The 17,614-nt window shown below is 54.5% G+C and overlaps 3 protein-coding genes and 1 long non-coding RNA gene across 18 annotated transcripts in view; 2 read left to right on the top strand and 2 right to left on the bottom strand.

Moving 5' to 3' along the window:
• Positions 1 to 2,868, top strand: part of Il4i1 (interleukin 4 induced 1) — a 37,501-nt gene extending 34,633 nt beyond the window's left edge. For 3 of the 4 annotated variants that reach the window (XM_048790498.1, XM_048790500.1, XM_015496494.2), the window contains 3 exons: positions 801 to 869; positions 1,175 to 1,311; positions 1,673 to 2,868. In XM_048790498.1, coding sequence (XP_048646455.1) covers positions 801 to 869; positions 1,175 to 1,311; positions 1,673 to 2,843 — 1,377 coding nt within the window. In that variant the 3' untranslated portion in view covers positions 2,844 to 2,868. The remainder of the gene's footprint in view (positions 1 to 800; positions 870 to 1,174; positions 1,312 to 1,672) is intronic. The other variant, XM_048790499.1, reaches the window with a different exon arrangement.
• A 220-nt stretch (positions 2,869 to 3,088) lies between these two features.
• Tbc1d17 (TBC1 domain family member 17) lies at positions 3,089 to 13,534 on the bottom strand. Of its 4 annotated transcripts, none has more exons than XR_007342983.1 (17): positions 13,325 to 13,534; positions 12,865 to 12,963; positions 12,641 to 12,715; positions 10,099 to 10,222; positions 9,240 to 9,447; positions 8,598 to 8,709; positions 8,351 to 8,512; positions 7,650 to 7,778; positions 7,464 to 7,567; positions 7,004 to 7,098; positions 6,436 to 6,552; positions 6,259 to 6,359; positions 6,073 to 6,172; positions 4,547 to 4,690; positions 4,291 to 4,407; positions 3,818 to 3,904; positions 3,089 to 3,738 (listed from the first exon to the last, which is right to left on the bottom strand). XR_007342983.1 is itself a non-coding variant. In XM_015496495.2 (17 exons), the coding sequence occupies exons 1-17, from the start codon at positions 13,343 to 13,345 to the stop codon at positions 3,541 to 3,543; spliced, it is 1,947 nt and encodes a 648-aa protein (XP_015351981.1). In that variant the 5' UTR covers positions 13,346 to 13,534; the 3' UTR covers positions 3,089 to 3,540. The 4 variants fall into 4 exon arrangements, 2 of the variants coding, with proteins under 2 accessions (XP_015351981.1, XP_015351982.1); XM_015496495.2 differs by having other exon boundaries at positions 4,547 to 4,644; XM_015496496.2 differs by lacking the exon at positions 4,291 to 4,407 and having other exon boundaries at positions 4,547 to 4,644.
• Positions 13,535 to 13,582: 48 nt separating this feature from the next.
• Akt1s1 (AKT1 substrate 1) overlaps positions 13,583 to 17,614 on the top strand; it is a 7,061-nt gene continuing 3,029 nt past the window's right edge. The window contains exons 1-3 of one of the 9 annotated variants that reach the window (XM_015496500.2): positions 13,673 to 13,808; positions 14,336 to 14,461; positions 17,452 to 17,611. In XM_015496500.2, coding sequence (XP_015351986.1) covers positions 14,409 to 14,461; positions 17,452 to 17,611 — 213 coding nt within the window. In that variant the 5' untranslated portion in view covers positions 13,673 to 13,808; positions 14,336 to 14,408. Of the gene's footprint in view, positions 13,809 to 14,004; positions 14,133 to 14,302; positions 14,462 to 14,487; positions 14,738 to 14,758; positions 14,979 to 17,451; positions 17,612 to 17,614 lie in introns of those variants that run through there. The other 8 variants (XM_015496499.2, XM_015496498.2, XM_015496497.2 and 5 more) reach the window with 8 other exon arrangements.
• The window catches only part of LOC107151228, a 2,587-nt gene continuing 1,570 nt past the window's right edge, over positions 16,598 to 17,614 (bottom strand). The window contains exon 2 of the long non-coding RNA XR_007342986.1: positions 16,598 to 17,225. This is a non-coding gene — a long non-coding RNA (uncharacterized LOC107151228). The remainder of the gene's footprint in view (positions 17,226 to 17,614) is intronic.

Genomic DNA, 17,614 nt, shown 5'->3' on the forward strand with positions numbered 1-17,614 from the left:
CCTTAGGGTGGACTGGCCACAACCAACTCCAGGAGCCCCTTACTTGTCCATTTCTCCCATGGACAAGGGTGAGCACCAAGTCCTGGTCAGCTCTGTGACCTGACACTGATAGTACAGGGAGCCTAGGGAAATGCTAGCTGAGTGAGCGAGTGGAGAGTGAAGGGGCACATCCTTCTGTGGGGAGTTCCTGGTCGGGAGTGAAAAGCAGGTGGACAAATGAGAAGGCTGAAATCTGACCCGAGCGGCAAGGCTTCTGGTAGGAAACTGAAAGACTGAAAAGGGTGATCACTGTGTCAGGAATAGATGAGGCAGGAAGCCACAGTGCAGCGATGAAGGTAGGAGAGCACTAAGGGCAGCCGAGGCACTGGCCATTGTTCTGTAGAACCAGGGCTGCCTTGAGAAAGGTTGACCAAGGAGCTGGTGGGAACCTGGAACACCGGGCTAAGAGGAGGCCGGAGGGTAGTGGTCAAGAGAAAGGCTGGGGAATTACACCTTCTTAGCCATCATGTCTTGTTGGTGCTGACGGCAGAGGGGACTCATCTTCTGTCCATGCCAGCAAGTATCCAGAAGGACACAGCACAACTGGCACAGACACAATCCTAGGCTGGACTGAACAAATGAGGGGTGAGGGGAATGAACACTTCAGAGTACTCCTCCCCATGGTGACAACTGAGTTGCAATGGAGGGCAATGCTGATGGTGGAGGCCTGGGGGCTTGCAGGAGTGGTGGATGTCTGGCCTTGGGCAGAACCAGGGGAACCCAGCCCTTTCTGCTGGCACCATCTGCTTATTCCCGGACAGGCCCTCAAAGAAGTCATGGTGCTGGGCTGCAGAAAGGCAATGAAGAGATTTGACAGGCTCACGCTTCTGGTGAGTGCTGGCTTCGATTTTGCTGTCAGAAATGAAGGCAAAGAGGGTGTCCACGGGGCTTTCCCAAAGAAGTAAGGAATCTGAGGCTCCAGTGTGACTGCTCCCTTCCCCTGGGGCTGGACACACCCCTATTTTGAACCTCTTTTTCCCTCATCCATTACAAGAGGGGACCAAATCTTTAAGGTCCAGGGCATAGAAACAGGAGACCCAGCTAGGGAGAGATTCTCAGGGAAGCAGGGACAGAGCTGACCGCTGGCAGGTGCAGCCTACCTGGGCCCTGATTTGGGCCTTCATTGGCCCCGCAGGAATACCTCCTTTGGGAAAGCAACCTGAGCCAGTCCGCCGTGCAGCTTCTGGGAGACGTGATGTCCAAGGACGGATTTTTCCACCTCAGCTTCACTGAGGCCTTGCGGGCGCACAGCTGTCTCAGCGACCGGCTCCGGTGAGCGTGGGATGGGTGAGGCCAACCCAACCCGAAGTGGGTTGGTGGAGCTGGCGTGAAGGGCGCGGTCTGCAGGGGTGAAGGAATGGGCTAAAGGATTGGAGAGGCCAGTCCCTCTGGTCTGGTCCCGCTTACCTGGGCAACAGAGGTCCTCCAGAGGACCTGGTAAGAAAGGTTCCTGCAGAAGGGTGTAACCCAGAGAAGAGGTGTGGTTTCGGGTCATATATCCTCTACTCTGCAGGCCTCCTGCCCTTGAGGTCCAGAGAGGGGTGGGGAGGATGAGGGGGATGACGGGGGTGCCAATAGGAGCAAGTAAGGAATCCCGCTGTAAATATCCACTCACGCTTATGCCTGACCACAGGTACAGCCGCATCGTGGGCGGCTGGGACCTGCTGCCGCGTGCGCTATTGAGCTCGCTGTCGGGGCCAGTGCTGCTGAACGCTCCGGTCATAGCGATAACTCAGGGCATGCAAGAAGTGCGCGTGCACATTGCGACCTCGCACACGTCGCGGAATCCGAAGGCACTGACGGCAGATGTAGTGCTACTGACCGCAAGCGGGCCCGCGCTGCAGCGTATCACCTTCTCACCGCCGCTGTCGCACAAGCAACAGGAGGCGCTGCGCCAACTACACTATGTGCCCGCCACCAAAGTGTTCCTAAACTTCCGTCGGGCCTTCTGGCGTGACGAGCGTATTGAAGGCGGCCATTCGAACACCGATCGCCCATCGCGTCAGATATTCTACCCGGCACCAGATGAGGGCACGCTGCTGCTGGCCTCCTACACGTGGGCAGACTCCGCAGCTGTGTTCTCTGGCCTTAGCCCGAATGATGCGATGCGCTTGGCACTCAACGATTTGGCGAGGCTGCACGGGCCGCTTGTGTACCGGCTCTGGGACGGCAGCGGTGTCGTTAAGCGCTGGGAGGATGACCCACATAGCCAGGGTGGCTTCGTGGTGCAGCCGCCGTTTCTCTGGCAAACTGACCAGGACGATGGGCAGGACTTCGACTGGGTGGTCCCCTACGGCCGCATCTACTTCGCAGGGGAGCACACTGCCCACCCACATGGCTGGGTGGAGACGGCTGTCAAGTCGGCTCTGCGGGTCGCCATAAAAATCAACACCCGGGAATGGCCTGGGAGTGTGGATAAGGGCAAAGAAGGGCGTGTGGAGATGCATGTAGTAAGGGTCCACGAGGGGCACGTGGAGGGGCACGTGGACCACAAAGGGCACGTGGACCACGAGCACCACGTGGACCACGAGGACCATGAGCACCACGTGGACGAGGACCACGTGGACCACGAGCACCACGTGGACCAGCAGGAGCAGCAGCCGCAGCGCGTGGACCAGCAGGAGCCTCGCGAGCAGCACGTGGTCCACGAGACACACGTGGATGTGGTCCACGAGAGGCCGGGAGATGTCCAGGAGGAAGCCAGCTATCCCCCGTGCAGAGAGGGAAAAGGAGAACCCACCCATGGTGCAACCCATCAGCTCCCATCTGTCCAGCACACCAACCACCTTAGCAGCTTGAATTAAAGTATTTTCAGAAAAAGTCATGTGATTCAGCCCCCTCCCTGCTCAGTTGCTTCCCCAGTTTGCCTGGACAAGAGCTACTAGCCCTGCAGTTCAAAGGGAAGGGGCCTATCCTGGAGCCCCAGAAGCTGTCCCTAGCTTTTTCCTTGACAGGGGGTTCTATGGGGGAAGGGGACAGGACAGACAATGCACTACTAGTGTTATAGTGCTCCCCACCCAACCAGGTCTGTGACAACAGAAAATCTGACTTCCAGTGGGCTAAACAAGTTTATTTTTTTTTTTCACATGAGCAGCAGCTGATGGGCAGGGTACCAGTGTGCAGCTCTGCAGGCCCCTCACTGCCATTACATCCAGGAGGTGCCTGCTGCTGTGGCCCTGAAACACCTCATCTTCCACTTTTCCAGAAGCCCCAAAGGCTTCTGGAAAAAAAAAAAAAAAGCCCTGCCTCCACACGCCCTACGGGGACCACCTCTTATGTCTCATTGGCCGAGTCCCAGGTCAGGTGGTCAGGCTTGGGCTCTGACAGGGGCCACATGCCACCACCTCCCCATCCTGGCCATAATGCCAAGTGAAGTGAGAAATGTCAGTTTAATGAAACCAGTTTATCAGGAGTGCAGTGGGCAGCAGCCCTCCTCACAGGTCCCTCCCTTAGCCCCCAGAGGCAGATAAAGCGCCTGTGCAGGCCACTGGTCAATACAGGTTAGGAGTCTGGGCCGTCTTCCTCCTCTGGCAGGATCTCTAGGCTGCTGTCAGGTTGTGGGGCTGTGTCCCCTGGAGGCGGCGGGGCAGGCGGGGCCCGTGTAGGTGATAGTGGCAGTGGGGACACCAGGGGCGAGGGGCTGCGGGGCTCTGAGAGTGGCACCAGACCCAAAACCTCCTGAACGTTGTGGGGCAGTTCCTAGGGGCGTGGAGGCAAAAAGTCAGTGGTGAGCCAGCAGAAGAGCTGGGAGACCACTGTGGGGAGAGCCAGGACTCACCTGGCAGGCAGTCAGTTGCCGGTAGAGGGCCTCGGCACGTGTCAGCACGTCTTCCACGCTCAGCTTCATGGTCAGCTCGTTAATGTGCTGTGGAGAGGGAGTGGGTCAAGCTTACAGCCCTCCCTCACCATCACCACCCAATGCCTACTCTACACACCTGCCTGCTGGGGAATGGAGGGAAGACAGGGATGACCCTGTAGGGGCTCAGAGCAGGGCTGTGGGGTCAGGGAGTCAGGCTTCTCAGTCCTACAGTAATCATTCCCATTGCTCACTGCTGGCAGATATATTGTAAAATGAAGGGGAGGGGCATGTCCCCATTCACCTGTTCCGTGGGTACAATGCTAGGAGGCAGGCATAGGAGAAAGGAGAGAACAGCAGATCCACCCTGACAGTGTTCACAGCCAACCATCCATTCAATAGTCCAACTGTTGCACAGGCAAGGCATTGCCAGGGACGACAGGGGGAGCCCTCACCTTAAGGATCTCATTGGAGCCAAAGCCAGACAGCATGAGGGTGTCCCGCTCCATGTCCAGGATGGCGCAGGCTACTAGCAGGTGCAGATTGGGACCGGGAAGCCCTGTCCACAGCACCTGGGGGTGCCAGAAGGAACCTATGCCTGAAGTCCTACCCAAGTCTGCTCCATTCAGGTCTGCCCATCTCCCTCCAACCTTCCAGCCCCTCCCACTTCTCCTTCCTCTTCAGTCCTCCCACCAGAACTGGCTGGCCCACCTCCCACAGCCGAAGGATATCCGGGAAAGGGAATTCTCTCTTGAACCAGATGAGTAGCCACCGGAAGCAGAAGCAGAGAGAACCAGAGTCCTGGGAGTCTGGGGGAGGACAATGCGTGACTCAGCTTCACCCAGAGCAGGTGCCCTATAATAAGCAAATTCAAAACCCAATTCCCCCCAAACTCAAAACCAATTCCAAAAAAAAAAAAAATTCACAACATGCCCAACAGCTGGACAAAGCCTCTGAGTAGTCCTGGTTGTCAGGCCCTCCCTGGGTGCAGGCAGGTCATATGTGCAGGCTTGGGGGCTTCAGAAGCCCACTCCAGCTTTCCTACCATGCCTGCCACTCTCCAGAGGAAGTGCACTACCTCCACATCTTTCACTCTGACAAGATAAACACTCCCAAGGATAACAAAATCTTAGCCACCAGTGCTGGTGAGGGTTGTAGACACTGGCCCCTAGAAACACTGTTGGCCAAAATGTCAGCTGGGGTGATAACTTTGCAGGCAAGTGGCGATGAGGACATCAGTTCAAAAGATGGCACATAACTCTTAACAACTGAGGAGGCTGAGATGGGAGGACCACAAGTCCTAGGCCAACCTAAGCAACTTATCAAGACCCCTATATCAAAATAAAAACTAAAAAGAACTGGAGATGTAACTCCGAGGTAAAGCACCCCTGGGTTAAATTCCCAGTGTGGAGGCGGGGGGGGGTTATAAAAGTTTTGGCAGTGCTGGGGATGGAACCCAGGACCTCACACATGCTAGGCAAGTGCTCCACTACTAAGCCACACCCCAGCCCAAAAGCCCTGGACATGGCCAGTTCCCTTTTTGAATTTTGACCTTAACATATCTTCCAGACTATTTATCCTGATAAGAAACTGCAGATGTCCATCAGGATAAATCAGTTCCGTGTGTCTTTCAGGGAAGAGAATTCCATGCATTTAGAGGATCTCAGACGCATTCAGGCATAGACAATTCCGCGCATTCAGCTGCCAAGAGGCAGCTCGGGTTCTCATGCCCCAGAAGGTGAGGTGAGGCGTTTATCTCCCTCCCCCAAGAGTCTTAGAGCTTCCTCAAGGAAATATCATAAATAAATTACCTTATCATCATCTTTTACTTTTTTCTTCATCTGAATTTTCAGCATTTTTTATATTGAACAAATAGCTTACAGATAGCATGCAGCAGCCCCACCCAGGAGTCACAAAACCAGTTTCTGATCCTGGCCTAGGTTGAGCGGGAGCAGGATGGACAGAGATGGTAGATTCCCTGTTTCTGAAACACCCTGGGCAGACCACGCTGTAGCTGAAGCCCCTCAGGTGGAGGGAAGCATGGGGGTGGCTAGAGGATCATGGGCAATGCCAAAGCTCAGTTCCAAACTGCCATTCAGCCCTTACACTTAAGTTTCAGGATCTCTTGTTCAGATCAGCACCAAGCATCCCAGACACTTTCTGTGGCTACTAACAGAGAATCTCTGGCAAGGTCTGTGAATCCCTTGCCTACTCACCCACCAGCCCTAAGGACATACCCAGGAAGTCGCACAGTGGCTGGTCCAGCACCCTCAGGAGCAGCAGGAGTTGCCCGAGCTGCCGCTTCATGGTCTCCTGACTCTCCTCAAAGTTTCCATGCTGCAGGGAGAGGAAGGCAGCGGGTATCAAGAGCCCCCAGCCCTGACTCTCAGAGGTCTGTTTCCCACTCCTGTAGTGGGCCTTACCACAAGCTCCATGAAGCCACAGAAACACCAGAAAGCATCTACTTCACTCTGAATGACGTAGAGGATCGGGGAGAGAAGGTCACTCATGCCCTGGACGTAGCCTGGGGGGAGGGGGGCAAGGTCAGGATCTAGGGCAGAGCTCCTTCACCCCACCCCCATCCGGGGCCAGTTCCGCACCAAGATCAAAGTGGTACATGCAGTACGTGAGGAGGATGTCATGCAGGAGGCCCAGCCCTGGGTTCTCGGGGCCCTCGTAGAATTTGTTGGTCCTGTCAGTGCGGCTCACATCTCTCTCTGCAGGAACCCAGCGCAGAGTGCAAATGTAAAAAAGGTGAGGCCCCCGTTCCTCCTGGCCACCAACACCAGCCCTGCCTCCTCTGCTCCCTGGCAGCCCCCAGCTTCAGCGCTCGCTCTGGGGCAGGAGTGGGACTGGTTCCAAAATCATCACTAACACTCCTGCTGTGAGGCACTGGGCTTCAACTCACCAGCTTACCCCATCCTGCCAGCGAAGAAACCGAGACCCAGAGAGGTAAAATCACTTGTCTAGACCTCCCAGTGACAACTGACATTTAATCCTAAAGGCTCCCCTGCCCCCGTCCCTGGCCTGTCACCCCAGGCCATTTCTACCATGCTTCACCCCCATTTCCCTCCCCAGATGACCTCATCCCTGCCCCAGCCCTCCTCGCTACTTCCTCTCTCTCCCACCCTTTCATCTCTGTACCACCCCAAAACCCAGCACACCCACCAATGAGGCTGCGGTATCCATGCAGGAGTGAGTTCCTCCGCTCCTGCTCGGGACTCACAGACTTCCACTGCAGCTTCATGCGGAAATACTCATCCCTAAGGAGTAGGGAGGGCAGAGGTAGACCACAAAACTATTATGACTAGTGACACAGCATGGTCCAGGAATGAAGCAGCAATTCAGACTGGAGACAGACCACATGGGGATGGCAGGTCTGACTTGTTCACCATCATATCCTCTGGCACAGCACAGTGCCCAGCGTATGGCAGGCTCAAAACCAGTGTTCATGGAACAAGCCTATTGTCTACAGCATCCCTGTGAAGAGCCAGGTGCCGTGCTGGCTCATGGGACATGCTGTTGATCAAGAAGCTCTAATCCACCTGGGAGACTTAGGGAGGTGGAAGCCAAAGCTTTGAAGGGCAAAACTGCCCCAAGAACACAGGGGCCATGTTTTCTCACTCACGTCTTCTTGCGCACATGGGCCTTGTGCTCCTCAGCTGAGCCTTCCCAGCTGAGGTATCCCAGGAGGAACTTCCAGGCCTCTCGTCGCAGGCTGGGGCTCAGACCCTGGGGGTAGAGTGGCAGAGGTAGTTCAGTGGATCTCCTGATGCCACCAGCCCTGCCCATCCCCCCATCCTCTGGTGCTCACCCCTGAGAAGATCCGGTTCTTCAATTCAGGGACCTGTTGTAGGCGGCCCTCAGGGCCCACGTGGAGGGCCCATTCCCCTTCTGTGACTGGGGAAGCCCGTTCCACAGGTAGCCGTGGCCCCAGTTTTACCTGCAGTACACAAGGAGGTAAGCCTGGGGCTTGCCAGATCTGGCCCTTAGCACCATCTCAGTCCACCTCCAAGGGAGCTCAGAGCCCTTCTTAGCTCAACAGACCATTAATGATCAGGGACAGAAAGCAGCGCCCTCCCTGAATCAGCAGCAAGGCCACCCAAGGCAGGACAGCCCCCAGTGACAACAGCCATCGGGTGTGCTCTGTGCTTGGCACAGCCGAATGTGCTTCTGTCAGATCACTCCCCTTTGCTATTTTTTAAATTTTGGTACTGGGGTTCAAACCCAGGACAACTGAGCTACAGTCTCAGCCTTTTATTTATTTTGAGGCAGAGTCTTGCCAAGATGCCCAGGCTGGCCTTGAACTCATGATACTCGTGCCTCAGCTCCTCAAGTTGCTGACATTACAGTTGTATGCCACCATATCCAACTGAAATTACTTCTTATGCAACCCCAGAAGAGTGGTGCCACTACTGTCCCACGTTGTAAGGAGGAAATAGAGGCCCAGGAAAATTAAGTCATGTGCCCATGAAACAGCCAGAAAGTAACAAGCAGGGCCCACTTGATACTTACACAGGATATGACCTCGAACCCAGGCTCAGGCTCATCATCAGGTGGTGGAGGAAGGTCAGGGGAGGAGGTCCCCTCAGGGTGTGGCTGCAGTGCTCCTCGGAAAAAGTTGGTCACTCGGGAGAAGCTGCTGAAGGTGGTGGAGTAGGGGTCCTGGAGGAAGCGCTGGGCACAGAGACAAAGATTATCACAGGTTCCATTGGGTCCTGCCCCACTCCCACCCTGCTGGCCTGGTAGAGAGGACACTCACAGACACCACGTTGGAGCTGTCCTGGTCAAAGAGCTGCAGGTGGTGAAAGGAGTTGGAGAGGGCGGAAGAGTCGTGAGGGAAGACAAGGTAGAGGCGGGAGTCCTGTGGTGAGCTGGCAGGCGGGAGGGGATGCACCGGTGATGCGCGGTGGAGACCCAGTGTCCTGGGCTGTCCAGGCACACATCTGTTCATTTCAGCATCCCAGCAGCTCTTGAGGAATCCCTCATCTCAGGTATGTTATTGCAGGGAGAGGTCAGGGACTAGAGCTGGGCAATAAGGGTCTGCACCTCCCTGGCCAGGGTGACTCGACTCAGAGATGAGCCTGAGAGGCAGCTGTGGGATTCTGTTGGAATGTGATGGGAAGATGTTTCCATGCAGCCTGTTGCTAAGTCTGGGCTGCTAGGGGCCTCAGAGAATGACAGAAGCTCAAAGGGAAAAGAAGCAATCTCTAGCATTGTGGGTCCCAGGGCCTGACTGAAATCCATACTACTCTTGGGCTTCTCAGTTTTGTTATGCCAGGCAATTCCTTTTCTCTTCCTTTGAGTCAGTTTGAATTGTGTCTTCTTTGCAATCTGAAGGGGTCAAGATGCAGCTGCAGAGGGCCAGGGCCTAGTCAGAGCCTAGAGCTGAGAGAAGGCTCACCTGGCCAACAGCAGGTAGCGGCTGAGGACACGCAGCAGGGCTCGGGTGCCCCCACGGTGGAAGTGCAGAGCAGGCAGCGAGCCTCCAGCCTGAGTCACCAGGACCAGGTAGGCCCAGCTGAGGCCTGGCTTGGACCGGCGTATGGACTTGAGCTCCCCCAGGCTCACCGAGAAGGCCCAGGAGCCCCGGGTGGAGCTTGGCTCTGCACCTAGGAGGACAGCACTGTGTTGGAAGCAGCGTGGAAGTACAGAGGCAGCCAGGTCAGCACAGTTGTCTCCTGAGGTCCCACCAAAAGTGGTTCCCATGTCCCAATCTTTTACAACTGAGCCACCTTATATTTCTTAGAGAATAAAACAATAAAATGGGAAAGAAGCCTGGTAGACATGTGCCTGTTCCAGAACCTTCTCAAGCTCCTTACAACCTTCAGGGTGAAGACTATATTCCTTAATCTGCTACTTGAGGTCCTTCAGGTCTGTCCCAAATCAGATTCCTTTCTGTCTCACCTCCAACCTCCTTTTCAGTTCAGACCCCACACTCAACCACAACACTCCCTGCACTCCTTCTTCTGGCCTTGCTGGGAAAGAAAATTCCTGAGTGTCCCTCAGAGAGGTGGGACGTGACCAACCCTGATAACCCAGTTATCAGCCCTGCTGTAGCTGATAACTGGCTGCATCTGTCACACCCACCAGCCTAGAAACCTTCACGGGTAGGACCCAAGGGGGTGCCCGAAGCCAATCCACTCCACTCTCCTAAGACAGGAAGGTGGTGCCAGGTGGCCATTCCAACTAAGCAACAAAATGTTTGCCACTAAGGGCAAGATGTGTTCCACCTGCCTCCCAGGGACACCAGTTCAGCCTACCTTCTGTGGGTTCTGAGTGATGTGGCCGTGGCCGCACTGTGCTGATGACAGCCCAGTCAGGTTCATAGCCTGGGTCAAAGGTAGGTTCCTCCTCAGAGGTGCAGGAGTCACCCCCACTGGAGTCCTTGGGGGAGGAAAGGAGGATAATGAGGTGCTACGGATTCAGAATTTCCAGATCTGAGCCTAGAGTCTCTGTTAGAAGGCAGTCCGTTTGAACAGGGAGTAAGGCACAACAGCGGCACAGCACTCGAGCAAGGTCACCCAGCATAGCCGGACTTGAACCCAGGTCTTCCAGTGTGTAGGGATGAATGCTACTGAGCAAGTAGCTTTGCAGTGAGACAGTGATACAGCGAGACTGCAGTGCTTAAAGAAAGTTGCTAGCACTTAACAGGGAACTGCACTACAAAACCACCATTAGATGCCAATCACAAGCCTGGGGTATGGCTCAGTGGCAGAGCATTGGCCTAGCATGCATGAGGCCCTGGGTTCCATCTCAACACCACAAAAGAAAAAAAGAGAAAGAAAGAAAGAAGATACCACTTCATACCCACCAGAATTGCTGAATTAAACAGACGATAACAAGCGCTGGCAAGGATGCAAAGAAACAAACCTGCCTACACTGCTCGTGGGAATGTAAAATGGTGCCACTGCTCTGGAAAGCAGTCTGGCAGTTCCTCAAAAGATTAAAAAATAGAGTTACCATGATGAGCCAGCAATCCATTCCTAGGTATGGGCCCCAGAGAAAGGAAAATCTATGTCCACACAAAAACTCAGACATGGTCACAGCATATAATTCATAATGGCCAAAAGATGGAACTACCCAAACATCCATCAAACTGATAAAGAAGCAAAATGCTGCATATCCAGGTGACATGAAGGCCAGATACTATTCAGCCTCATGAAGGAAAAGGGCCACACTACAACATGGATGGTCCTTGCAAGTATGAGTAAAAGGATTGCATGATTCCATTTACAGGAAACATCTCAAATAGGCAAAGTCAAAGAAAGAAAATAGATCTGTGGGAGGCCACCTGCCCATGAGCTAAGCATCCCCTCTCAACCTTGAGTAAAGGGGATGTTGATCTGGCATTGCACACCACGCGCTGTGCAAAGCAAGTGGCCTTTACCTTCCACTGGGCAAAGAAGTTTGCTTCAGCTCTGGACTTGGGCATTACCCAATGGGATTGAACAACCCCCCATTTGAAACCTTATCCCCTGCCTTATTTGATGAAGAACATTATATTGAACCTCCTTTCTGTGTCCCCCCCCCATAAAAATAAAGAGATTCCAGGTGCACACTCTTTTCCAGTGCTCTCTCCAGTGTGGAAGCTGACTTTTAAGGTCACAGAACAGTCCCGCTCTTGATATGAAAATTACTTCTGTGTCCTGTGCTTTTTCGCCATTTTCTTAGCTTAATGTTGTAGCCAGCTCATCTCGTCAGCACGGGTCATTGGGGAGACAGATCCACAATTACAAACGGCTATGCACAGACAACAGGGAGTGACCACCAAGAGGCATACTGTTTCTTTGGGGAATGACAAAATGTTTTCAACTTAGTGATGATGGTGAATACATTGGACTACGTGCTTTTTTTTTTTTTTTTTTTAATTTGTTCTAATTAGTTAGAACTACATGCTTTAAATTTTTTACTTTATGGGCTGGGGAACAGCGCTTGCCTAGCATGTGTGAGGCACTGGGGTTTGAGCCTCAGCACCATATAAAAATAAATAAATGAATTTCTTACTGTATATTAAAGTGTTATGGGGCTGGGGTTGTGGCTCGAGGTAGATCGCTTGCCTGGCATGTGTGAGGCACTGGGTTCGATCCTCAGGACCATGTAAAGCAAAAATAAAGACATTGTGTCCACCTATATGTAAAAAATAAGTATTTAAAAAAAAGTGTTATGGTGAATTATATCTCAACAGTGAAAAAAAATTGTTTACTCACAGATTGTTATGAAACTAACAAAATCCCCACTATGGGGGCTGGTACACAATAAGAGCCATAGATGGTGGTTGCTCTTAATGGTGCCAGCTCAGGGGCTGCTGCACAGATTCTGTGAAATGGTGCAGACAAGGGCTGTGCTGAGGGCTAAGTAGAGTGAAAGCCAGTAGTGCTGGTGATAACCCGTGAAAGACAGGAAAGGGACAAAGTATGTAAGAACTGAGGGGAGGGGAGAAGTGGACAAGAAGCCTCAGTGAGCTGTTCTCTACCATGATGGCAGACTACACCCAAGAAATGTCATACCCCTTCAAGCAACTGGAATGCACAGGCTCAGCTCTCCCATCCCACTCTGGCAAGGCTCCCCCAAGGAGCAAAGGGTACAGGAGCAGGTGTCCTCACAGCCATGAATCTTATGGTCCCCATCCTCTTCCCTTGAATGGGCATTTTCAGCCCATTCACAAAGAGGAACAGTGGAGCAGAAAGTTCCTAGATCTCAGCCAGGCTCACACATGCCCCCACAGGTGTCTAGGATGGTACCCAGGTCCCTCAATGCCTCTGCTACTCAGACCTAGAAAAGAGTAAGAAGCGGGAACCCTACCTTCTTGGAAAAGAGGATTTGGGTGGAATCTCCAGCCTCCTCTACAGGAGCCCAGTGCAGAAGGACGTCATTGTCCTGGGGTAAATGAAGAGGAATTAGTGGGCTCTCCAAACCACCTCAAAGCTTTCAGTGCAGTTTCCCAAATAATGCAGTCACCACCCTCACTCAGCCTTCCACACCCTACCACCCCTGCCTTCTGAAGGCCCTGCTTTCTTCCAGCCCACCTTCTCCACGACACGGATGACGCCAGCGATGAGCGAGTCTGGGTCCTGATGCTTTTTGGCGCTGGTGTGCAGGTACACACCTCCCTTCTCAAACACCACCTGCGGGCCACAACCAGGGCGGGCTCGTGAAGGGGCGGCACGGAAGGGAGCCAATGGGAGCGGGCCTGGGCGGAGCTAGTCCCAGGGGCGGGGCCTAGGGCTTTGCGGAGGGGTTAGGGAGGGTGTGACCAAACCTGAAGACCAGACCCGCGTTCCGGCGTGGGTGCGCATTCCAAAGAGGGCGGGGCTAAAAGGCAGGGTGTCCCTCCGGACAGCCAAGCGAAGGGTGACAGCGCGTTTACCAGGGAATGGTGTTTGCTAAGGCTTTGCCTGGTTCCCATAACCCATGCACAGCCAGTAGACTACCGAAAGGGGGAGGTTTGTATAGACAGAAGCGAAGGAATGGGTTCTGAGTACTTACCCTGTAGCCGGATCCCTCCATAGTTGCCACAGAGGCCCCACTGCCCCAGCTTCCTTCTTTTCCGGGTCAGTGTGGTGTCACATCCGGAAAGGACACGCCCCCTCAAGCGCCCTTACCATTCTAAAGCAGGAGTGGGTGAAACCACTTTTCAGAATGGGGTAGTTGAACTTGAACTGCAAGGGTTCGAGTCACAAGGCATAGACGCTGAAGGTGGAGCTGTCAGAGGGTGCGCAGGCGCAGCGTCTCAGCTCTCGCCACGGAGTAAACAAGTGGGAGGATCCAAGAGCTCCGCCCCCCCAGCTCGAGTTCGCCCCAAAAAGTCCACTTATTTTTCCATGCTGTATACTGGCATCGAAGTCAAAGAGGTGCCATTTTGCTCAAGGGCACGGCCCTAGCAGGTCGGCCGAGGCCATGTTAATGCGGGGCAGTCTCATCTCTCCGCGGGGCACGAAAGCGAGGTGTTGGAAAAGAGGAACAGATAAAGGTGAGAGGAGATGTACACAAGACGTTCGGAGGGGCTCGGGATTACGGGATGCAGCCGTAAATGCCCCCAGAAACGAAGCTGTCCCAGACTAATTCCTGAGTCACCGTGGAAAGTGGGCTGAGCCGCCATCTTGAAGCTGGGCAAACCGAAGCAAGAAATGCTGCCATATTGGATATTTGCCAGTCTTGGTGCTGCTGGGGGGGTAGGTTGGTGGGAGGGAGTGTCCATACACATTGGGAGAAAATGAAGCCAGACTGGATGCCATGTCGCTGACGGGCTCTGATTTCCTCCATTTTTTGTGTCTGCGGAAAAACTTGATTACGGGTGAGGGATGTCAGGTCACTTGCCTGAGTTTATTACAATCCTGTGTGAGGATCTGCCGTCAGCCATACTTCTTGGGGGCAAATCGAAGTGGCCTAGGCTTGCGCGGAAACCTTTCTTTCACCATCTCATTTATGGGCACTCTGCTGTTACTATTGCCCCCATTGGTCTAGATGAAGCATCTATTGTTGCCATTTTGGTCTCAGGAGACCCGAATAAGGGAGGAGGAGTGTGCGGAGTGGAGGAGGGGCAACTACACGGAAGTGACGCAGCGCCGCCATGCCTTTTGAGGGCGGCGACGGCGCCGGGCCGGCCATGCTGGCTACGGGCACGTGAGTGGAGGCGGCGTTGTGAACCGCGGTGTGGGGAGGATTTGGCGTTCCGGAGGCAGAGGGGGCGCTGGGAGGGCTATCGGTTCACGGAAGGGGTACGGCCTGCATCATTCAGCGGGCAGAGATCGTCCAGCGACCTTTGGCTGAATGCTGGAAGAGAGTCTCCCATGGGAACCGTCATGTCTGACCTCAGGAAAATCCTAGACAACCTTATTTTCCGGTGTCCCTACCCACAGGATCCTCACCTTGACTCGTGGGCCATGCCACGGGACCTAGGTGTCGCTCGGGGGTGTTCGCGGCGCCCCTCACCCGTCCAAAGGCGGGACTTCCGGTCCTGGCCCCACCTGGGCGGGATTTCCTGTTTTTTCTTGTAGAAGTGGGTCCTCCCTGGACCCCGGGCGTGGTGGGAATGGGTCTGAGCGGCGGAGCTGGTCCCCGACGTTCACCCTGCCCCGGCACCAGCGTGCATGCTCGCGTTCCTCACCCCTCCGGGCGAGGGTCGCTTCCAGCTTGACAGGTGGGGGGCTTCGCTAGCATCCCTCATGCTTTGGGGGCTTGCCCTTTTCTCACCGCTTCCTGGAGTCAGTTTCCTCACTCCCCCTCCCCTCCTCCTCACCTTTCTTCCCTCCACATCCCATATGAAGGGGCCAGTCGCCTTGCCGCCGCCCCCCGCCCTCCCGTAGGGGACATGTCCCACCCCCAATCTTAAACTCCACGGGGGTGAGGCTCCTGAGAGGCGACTGGACCCGCTCCCAGAGGAGGGGGCGGGAGGCTCCTAGCTCTTTGCTGCCCTGTTGGGGAGCAGTCCAGAGAGCCCTCATGCCTTGGCAGAGAGGTTGTGTAAGTCCCTGGTCCTTTTTGCCCCTGTCTCCTGTCTGAGGTGCAGGGACCTTCACAACCCGCTTTGCCTCCGTTTTCACACTGGTCAGCTCTGTGGCCACCCCAAGTTCTAGTGCAAAGAGGTAGTTGGATCCTAATGTCCTCTTCTATTTTCTGCATGTACACATAGGGGGCCCAGGAAAGTGAGAGCCCAGGCCATGTCTGTCACTGTCAGGACCTGCCTGTGATTTTAGACCAGTCTGTACCTGCTCTGAGCCTGAGTTTCCTTCATTAGATGGAAAGAACTTGAGAGTGTACAAGACACTGGACACCTCCCAGTGCTGCAGGACCTGGGGATCAGACAGACAGCGGTTTTAGCCCCTCTTCTGCCTTGTCAAGCTGTGTGCTTTCTGGCTAGTTTCTTAAGCTCACTGAGCCTAATTTTCCCCATCTGGATAAGAAGATCATGAATCTTCCCACCTGAGGCAGGCAGGATGGTCGGCAGGATTAAGAACTCTCTAGATCTTGTCCTAGTCCTGGCCTCAGCCCTCCTATTTCTGGCTGTGTGACCCTGGACAAGGTACTGAATTTCCCTGAGCCTGAGTTTGCAACTGTAAAGTGGGGTGATACTCTCCCTTCCCCTTAAGTGGGGAGTGTGATGAAGTTGATTCCACCCTCAGGCCCTGCCTGGAATATGGAATGTGTTGCGTGGACCTCCCTCCCAGCAGAGTTGTGTACTCCCTGAACCCTGTTGTGGGTTATCAGCCCCCACCTTAGTGAGCTGAGAGGAGGTGAGGTGAGGACATCGAGTTCCTGTACCCATTTCTGTGGTCACAAATCAAAAAGGGCCTGAAAGTTGAATTCCGATTCCTTGCTTCCTTTCACCCTGCCTCTGGTGGACTTGAATCCCTCCAGTGACAGGGTACTTAATTATGTCTCCAAGGAAGCTCCTCAGCTCCCCAGCAGCTCTGGCTCACTGCTTTGGTTAACGGGGAAGAAGGAGGGAAGAGTGGACCAGGGTCACATAGCTAGCTGGCTGGAATCAGGGCAGGAAGCCAGTCCCCTGCCTCTGGCCTTCCCACCGATGTTGCCCAGAGCTGACTTGTCCTAGAGACAGATTCCTGCTTAGGGGAGCTTGCAGTCTGATAAGAGAGGCAGTCAGTGGTACAGCTGTCACTAGCTGAGGTGACTTGACTAGGATGGAGGGAGCCTAAGCATTGTGGGGGCTGAGGAGGATGTCGTCCACTTGGGAACCAAGGAAGACTTACAGACAAGGTGGCAAGACAGCATCTCATAGGAAGCGCAAAGCTTTCAGTGGGTGGATTTCTAGGCAGAGAACAGCTCACATGGCGTTTTTTTTTTTTTTTTTCCCCTTTATTCAATCCTTTCCTGAGGGGATTGTGCTGTAACAGGAGGTTGCTCAGATGCAGGAGCCCCAAGGAGGGGAATTGGCTTAATCAGGGGTGAGGGAAGTTTCATTCACACAGGATGAGTGACTGGTTGGCCTTGAATGGAGGTCCAGTCTTCCAGGTGTGGGGACCACCTTGTCCTGGGAATTCCGCAAGTGGTAGGGTCAGCTCTTGGTGGAGATGACCCTCTGGGCCTCATGTTATGTGACTGGAGGCTGGGGTGATGGTGCAGCTGGTTCAACAGAAATGCAGTGCCAGCCTGCCAGTTTCCTAGAAGCCACTGGAAAAAGAAAACAGATGAAATTTATTTCTGCCATCTGTTTTATTTGGCCAGTATGTGTAACTGCCATCCTTTCAACATGGGGTCCAGAGTGAGTGACGGCTACCGAGCAGTTTTGCCTTCTGCTTCTTCATACTGAATCTTCAAAACCCGGCATGGCTGTGACGCTCATAGCACCTCTCTGCTTGTAGCTGCCACATTCCAAGGACTGCTGACTCGCATGTGGGACAGGGCAGAGCCAAAAGGAGACCTGGGGCTGGGAAAGGACGGTGCAGATATTTGGGGCAGGAGGGAGGTGGGTGTGAGTGAGGGGTGGTGTGAGGGGCCCGGGGAAGTAGCAGGTTTGCAGAAAGCACCAAGCTTAGCCGGGCAAAGTGGATGTGAGGGACGTGAGTGGCATCCAGGGGGCAGGTGGACAAGGCTGGGTGGGAACAGTATGGGCACCTGAGCCTCATCCCCCTTTGTCCTGCTTTGGCCCACAGGGCGCTGATGGCGTCAGGGCGGCCGGAGGAGCTGTGGGAGGCTGTGGTGGGGGCCGCCGAGCGCTTCCGGGCCCGGACAGGCACAGAGCTGGTGCTGCTGACGGCTGCGCCACCACCACGCCCAGGGCCCTGTGCCTATGCAGCCCATGGCCGTGGGGCCCTG

The sequence above is a fragment of the Marmota marmota genome, unplaced genomic scaffold (assembly GCF_001458135.2).
Source record: "Marmota marmota marmota unplaced genomic scaffold, marMar, whole genome shotgun sequence".
Taxonomy (NCBI): Eukaryota; Metazoa; Chordata; class Mammalia; order Rodentia; family Sciuridae; genus Marmota; species Marmota marmota.

Bases quoted from the DNA above. Each gene is read 5' to 3' on its own strand.
- Tbc1d17 (XM_015496495.2), bottom strand. From the start codon at position 13,345: ATGGAGGGATCCGGCTACAGG. The intron at 12,716-12,864 runs GTGGGCTGGAAG...CATTTACCCCAG, and splicing joins TCATCCGTGTCGTGGAGAAG to GACAATGACGTCCTTCTGCA. The intron at 7,099-7,463 runs GTGAGTGAGAAA...CCTACTCCTTAG, and splicing joins GCCCATGTGCGCAAGAAGAC to GGATGAGTATTTCCGCATGA.